Source organism: Poecilia reticulata, linkage group LG3, assembly GCF_000633615.1.
Source record: "Poecilia reticulata strain Guanapo linkage group LG3, Guppy_female_1.0+MT, whole genome shotgun sequence".
Taxonomy (NCBI): domain Eukaryota; kingdom Metazoa; phylum Chordata; class Actinopteri; order Cyprinodontiformes; family Poeciliidae; genus Poecilia; species Poecilia reticulata.
The window spans coordinates 21,696,443-21,703,420 of NC_024333.1; the positions used below are offsets into that span (position 1 = coordinate 21,696,443).

At 36.5% G+C, this 6,978-nt stretch overlaps 1 protein-coding gene across 3 annotated transcripts; it reads left to right on the forward strand.

Annotated features, from left to right (window-relative positions):
• The first annotated feature begins 2,726 nt into the window (after positions 1-2,726).
• Positions 2,727-6,731, forward strand: slc35c1 (solute carrier family 35 member C1). Of its 3 annotated transcripts, none has more exons than XM_008405699.2 (3): positions 2,727-2,904; positions 3,662-4,173; positions 5,230-6,731. In XM_008405699.2, exons 2-3 carry the CDS (start codon positions 3,693-3,695, stop codon positions 5,808-5,810), a joined length of 1,062 nt encoding a protein of 353 aa, XP_008403921.1. In that variant the 5' UTR covers positions 2,727-2,904; positions 3,662-3,692; the 3' UTR covers positions 5,811-6,731. The 3 variants fall into 3 exon arrangements, with proteins under 3 accessions (XP_008403921.1, XP_008403920.1, XP_008403922.1); XM_008405700.2 differs by lacking the exon at positions 2,727-2,904 and adding an exon at positions 3,434-3,548; XM_008405698.2 differs by lacking the exon at positions 2,727-2,904 and having other exon boundaries at positions 3,433-4,173.
• The last annotated feature ends 247 nt before the right edge of the window (positions 6,732-6,978 follow it).

Below are 6,978 nucleotides of genomic sequence, written 5' to 3' on the forward strand. Positions count from 1 at the left end.
GTCATAATGCTGCCCCACATTTCCTCTGCGGTTCCCTTAGGAACGATGAGCCACATGAGTCACCTTGGTCTCCCAGGACAAAAGTTTGCATTCTGTAACCTACTGAGCAACCATGTCAGTCAGACAAGGAAAAATAGAACATTTTAAGTTATTCTATAGGTGCATTTTATGTAGCAAAGTTAAAATGTTCCGGTTTAATTTGGAGGTAGATAACTCATTCGTATTTTATTGTCTTATATATTAAAGAAGATGGCATCCTGACTGGACTCTAAAAGTCGTAAAAAGCTTGGTTGTTTTATGAGCTTGACTAAAGAAGTGTTCCTCCAATTAAAGACCTTTCAGATATGCTTTAGACGCACTCAGAAGAGATCCTCATGATCCCGGCCGGCTTCCACATAAACTTATATGCAAAAGGAGATGCCTTTATAGACCAGTTGTTTATGGCCATGCCAGGACTTTACATTACAAACTGCATTCACTCATTCACACACAACTTTGCACTTTAAAGTGTATGCAACTTTTTTTACAGTTTATTTTTCCAATAATTACGTGCTGAAAACAAAAAGTTAAATCTGCTTTTCTTGCTTCAAGAGTGCAAATGTGATGGGAATTTTWAAAAAAGTTGTTGAAAGAGATTTATTTGATTTTGATAATGAGTGAGTTTGATGTGTGGACATAAAAATAATTTTAAATGACTGATGGTTGTTACGTCACATTTAAAAATACTTCCAAATCTACAGTTCTTTCCTGGTCAAGTTTTTTTTTTCTTACTCCAATCAGCATACAGTTTCTGCTCACCTTTTTTTCTGAGAAGATAGCATATTTCTTATCTTCTGTCAGTGTCAGAAAAAAGTTGACTTCACACCATCTGGTCCAGGTCAGTAAGGCACATGGCTGGGTTTTGAGATTGACAACAGAAAATAATTTATCTCCCCTTCTAAAACCCTAGAACAAAGGTGAACAGTGAAGGGTTGAACACCCACTGATGTAAGTGTTGTATATGCTGAATTATGAAATACCACCCATATGTTCTTTGAGAGACATKGTGTCTTACCCTTGCTGAGCGAATCTACAGGTCCATAAGTATAGCTTACTGGCTCAGCATCAAACATCAGTCCGTAAAACAAGTTACTTGCTGTGCATTGTAGCAGAAGGCATGAAACTAGAAAAAAAAAAAAAAACAACTCTCAACAATTTTCCAGCAAGTGAACAAGCTTGGAACTGTGGGAGAGATCAGTGACAGCTGGAAGCCATGGAGCTTGACATAAAGTTTGGTCAGTGAAATATATAAAGCATCTATCTGTCTGTCTCTCCATCTGCACTTATTTATCGTTTCTTTCTCTAATCTGTCTGGAAGTGGGAAGAAYATTATTTTAACATAATAATTGTCCAAGAGCCAAGGAATGCTGTCAGTGGGCTTCAGAAATACCTGGAAATACCTGGTGCAGTCTTTCCTATGAGCAAAATGCACAGAACCACAACGGCACCTAAATACATTTACCATAGGTAGAGGTTGTTACTCCTCTGGTGAAGCAAAATCAACGCTGAAGCTTGTTTAAAGATAAGTGCAGAAAACTTGGAGAAGCCAATGAAATATTAGTCAAATATATGTAGTTTGGTCAGATGCATTGAGCACACCRAGATTGATGGAAAAGTGACTCTGCAAGTCACCAAAAACGCTTAAAAATCGCAAGTGGGATCATTACAGTGTGTCTTAACATCAGCAGACTTTCTATAACTGCAGGAGAGAAGGATGGAGAAATATGCAAACATTCTTGATAAGAATCTAAAGATAAAGCCTGTTTCGATTTCAAAGCAAGACAATAATCCAAAAGCATCATAACTAACTCTTAATTATTTTGGAGGAAAGACACTAACACTGCCAGAATGCCTGATTCAAWCACCTGATTTGTATCCAGATGAAAATCTAAAGGAAAAAAAAAAGAAAATCAAGATCAAAATTTGTGTAAAAGACCCAGAAGAACCTTCAAGAGTTATTATGTTATTATGAAGGTTGTTGCTATCAGGTAAGTGCAATGGGTAACTTATTTTAAATTAAAACCTATGTTTGCTTATGTACTAATTCACATAACCATTCATTACASACAAGTACTGCAATGCCCTTATTAAATGGCTCGAATGAATACAGAGTAAACTAATCTTAAAAATTAATTCSAGACAGCACATAAAGGCTAGGCTGCATATCCATGTAAACAATCAGGATTTWAAAAAATATTGATGACAATTTGCTGCCACCTACTGGCTGATACTTGTGACTGCATTCAGAGTAAGCAGTCACAAGAGTTTGAGAAATAAAGAGCAAAGCAGAGAGAGAAGCAGAGAGAGTGTGAATGTCATATTGCTTGTGACAAACAGAAATGAACATGCCTATTGCTTAAAATGTGGCGGATAAAATCAGTTTTGGATCAAATTAGTAAAAATAGAATAGTATAGTGAGTCACTAAAAGCACATACAAAATGCACACATGCACACTTTACAAATACTGCAATCTGATTGTAGTAGTGGATGTAAGGTAATGGATGAACGCATGTCCATTATAAAATTGTTCTAAAAATAATTATAATTCAAATATTATATAAAAAGTTGGATTATTTTGCATTTTTTTCATTGAGTTAAAAGGATCCCAACATCAACGGAAAAACTTACTTCAGCTGATCCTTCCAAATCATTAAGTCATTCGCACATGCGCAGTCACACTGCCATCTTCTTCGATCGTCATCAGCAGCACTCCTTTTGCTGCAGCGCCGCCGTTGTGACATCTTGCCATAAACCGCAAGAATGATGTTTTTCAAGAAACACAGGCATCACTACCAAGTTTAACTGCGCAGGTCAGACCTCCGGGGACTGYAACACGGCGTAGATCGGTCATATATTTGAAACAGGTACGAAAGTATTTTGTGAAAGCATTTTAATGTTACGGATACGTGCATACATGTTCAATTTGTATCTCTTTATTTTAGTTATTGTTACGTTTGACTCGTTGTATGAAAAACTATGGCTACAAATAGAGACTTTTCATTACTTGGGAAATAGGCGAAGAGGATTTGTTAAACYGGCGTATATTTATGTAATTAATCTGGCACACTTTAAAGAAAAAAAACAAAAACATAATTCACATGAGGAAGTAACAGCTGCGGTTACTGAATAATCCGGTTCGGACAGTTTGACGAGGGCGATGCTACATGTAAATATTGTGGAAAGTTTTCAGACGCCTAATATAATAGCTTTATGTAACAGGATATGTATTAATGATAGAGTAAAATATGATGAAGACTTTTGGTACCGACTTTGTAAGCTTTCGTTCATGCTGTCTTCAGTAAAGTATATTAATCATACTAAGTTTGTCTAATTATTGTATATATTTATTCATGTATTTATTTATCTGTCTTACTGTYAACTGGGTTTTAAATGTGAAAAGACTTAAACGCTTGGATAGAAATGAAATATAATATATAAACATACACATTTGCTTGCACTTTTATGTTGAAAAGCCTGTGACCGGAAGTTAGATTGTTGATGCCGGGTGGTAAGATACAACTCTCATGTTTCCATCCTGGTCTGTCTGTAGTTACACTTCAGCTCGGTAAATGTCGCATTTTTGAAAGCAGCTGGTGTTGTTTTGTCTCCAATCATGAACAGGACTCAGCTGAAGCGCTCCAGCATTTTGAGGATGGCTTTGTCCGGCTCGGAAACGATGAACCAAGATGAGCACGAAGACTCTTTCATTCTTCGAGCTCTCAGGATAGCAGTTGTGGTCGCACTGTACTGGTTCGTCTCAATAACAATGGTTTTCCTCAATAACTACCTGCTGGACAACCGAGAGCTGGATGCGCCGCTGTTTGTCACTTTCTACCAGTGTGTGGTGACCGTGGGTCTGTGCTGGCTCATGCAGCTTTTCGCCAAGCTGTGTCCCGGAGTCGTCGACTTCCCGTCGGTCAGATTCGACGTGAAAACGTCGCGTGAAGTCCTGCCGCTGTCCATCGTCTTCATCGGAATGATCACCTTCAACAACATGTGCTTAAAATACGTCGGAGTGGCTTTTTACACAATCGGACGATCCCTCAGCACTGTTTTTAACGTGCTGTTATCGTTTATTATCCTCAAGCAAACCACATCTTTTCAAGCTCTAATCTGCTGTGGGATCATTCTTGGTAGGTCAACTTGTTTTCTGCTGATTATTATTGAACTGTATCTCGCACTGTTAATTTGTGTTTTTCTAACATTGAGTAGGGAGAGTTTAATACAGTTTTAAAACCTCTGGATTTGTCTCATCTGATCATTTTTTTTTATATTTGTGTATTCTTGTTGCGATTATCATGCAAAAATACACCAACAAATGTTAGAATATCGTTTTTTGTTTTATTTATTTAACCATGTAAAATCTTATTAAAAAAAAAAAAATCCTTAGCTAGATTCATCTATTTTCTATACCCGGTCTGATTGGTTACTGAACCAGTTCACAGGACGTGGACATATGAAACAAAAACAAAAATAATCTTGCAGCTATTTTAAGTGCCAATATGACTACACTAGTGATCATATTGGACAGTAGTGTTCCAGAACACGAAAGTAATTTTGGTCTGGTTTCTACTGCAAATTAGTACACTTGAAATAAAACAAAACTAACTTTTGAGCAAGATATATGAGCTTGTTTCAGTATTAAGTAATTCCTTAATATCGATGAAAAAATACTCGTGCTGCAGCCAGATTTTTTTTAACTTAAGACAGACATTTAGAGAGCACTACAAAATCATCAGGTTTTGTGTTTGATGAAAATATGACTATTTTTTTTACTTTYATGAATTACTGATCATTTTTCTTCCAAATTCCAAATAAAAATATATCTCAATATTAATCTGCTGAAAATGACAAAAACAATCAAAATAGTTCAATTGGCCTGTTTTCAGACTTCAAATGAAGCCTAAAGCGAGTTCATGTTAATTTTTTAAACCAAAACATTTAGTTTTGAGCCAGGAGGTTTTCAGAAATTACTATTTCATGGACAAAGCTTACTTTCCAATCACATTTTTATYATCAGTCAAGTGACTGACTGATAATATGCAATGAAGAACAGTTGTACACTTACAGCGAAAACTCATGAAAAACACTGCTATTAATAAAAAAATTGAGTTTCACACAGTTTKGGCATAAATATTTAACKTRATGTCAGTTGTGATTTCTCAGTACTTTACGCTTTTGCCTTTCAGGTGGATTCTGGCTGGGTGTGGACCAGGAAGGCCTGGCTGGGTCCCTGTCTTGGTCGGGTGTGTTTTTTGGGGTTCTGGCGAGTGCCTTTGTGTCTCTCAATGCCATTTACACCAAGAAGGTGATGCCTGCTGTGGATGGAAGCATCTGGAAACTGTCCTTTTACAACAACATCAATGCGTGCATCCTCTTCCTTCCTCTCATCCTTGTGTTTGGGGAGGTGGGCAAAGTGGCCAGCTTCAGTGGACTGACCAATCTCCGCTTTTGGGGGATGATGACGCTAGGAGGAGTGTTTGGTTTYGGCATCGGCTACGTCACAGGCCTCCAGATCAAATTTACCAGCCCWCTCACTCATAACGTCTCAGGAACAGCAAAGGCTTGTGCTCAGACTGTTATAGCAGTGGTGTATAACTCATCCAGTAAGAGCCTGCTTTGGTGGACCAGTAACATGATGGTTCTTGGCGGCTCTTCAGCTTACACATGGGTMAAAAGCAGAGAAATGCAGAAATCTACACATAGAGGACCGCAGGACTCTGCTAAGGAAAAACTGCTTTCTGGGGAGAAAGAGAACTCTGGAGTGTAACCACACTTGGTTAGCACAAGTAAATTATGAATGTGAAATGCTCTTGAATTTGGAATGATTGTAATTTAAATTAATGTGACAGTCTGTTTAMGAGACTAGTTTTCTGTCAGCTTTTTATTASGGTTTTATAATGTGTATATTTTTTTTYTTTTATAGTTTAGTACACAAAGGGAAGAGAAAAACACTCTGAGGGTGATTATAATAATAAGGATTGTGATATTGGTATTTACTGCACATGTTTTTTACACATTGTGGAACTTTTCTATAACTCAACTGTGAGTGCAATCTTTTCACAAATAAAAGGTTTGCAAAAGTCATAGTCACTGTTATGTTTAATCTGGGGATTTGCAGAAAGTCTTAAGGGTAGAATGAACAGCATATAAAAGGTGTTTATTAGTTCAAGGATGAAAAAAATGAACAAGCTAATAAATAGCCTGCTCTTAGTGGACCAATGCTCATTTMATTTTTAAAGAAAAGCTCCCACATTACGAATTTAAGTTTTATAGCTGCGATATAAATTGGTCATTCACTGCTGCATGTTTTTTGAGTTGGGACAGTTCGAAATTCAAATGGGCTTTTCTGTTTAATCAGTTGGTTTTAAACAAACTTGTCATACAATAATGAACAGAATCCCCGGGGTTCTGCGTTTAAYTGCACCACCTGTTGATTTATGGTATATAAGGATGTTTATTTTATGTCACGAGGCGTTCATATTAAAAGCAAAAACATTTTTTTTGTTTTTTTGTTAATCATTGCAGCCTTTTAGTTCAGTACTATATCAACTAGAAATTTCTTTAGAGGAAATGTTGTACTTTATTTGTAAGCCTTTTGATTGTTTTTAATCTACTCTCTTCAAATACTGTCTGTATAAATGTAATATATTTTGACATTCTTGTCAAATAAAACTACAAAGACCTTGTATGTTTCTTCTGTTTGTTTTGGTATGTTGGAAACTTGGTTTAAAGATGGATCTATTATCATAGTAATACATAGGATAAACAATCGTTACCAATGTAATAGTTTTTGTAAATCTGAAAGACTTTTGTTGGGCAGGTAAAAAGTATTTACCTCTTCTTTCCTAAGTGATGATTAAACCCTACTGAGTAGATCTGAGAACATTTGTGAACTTTGTGGCTTTTCTCAGGAACTAAATGACATGTCTAGTGTC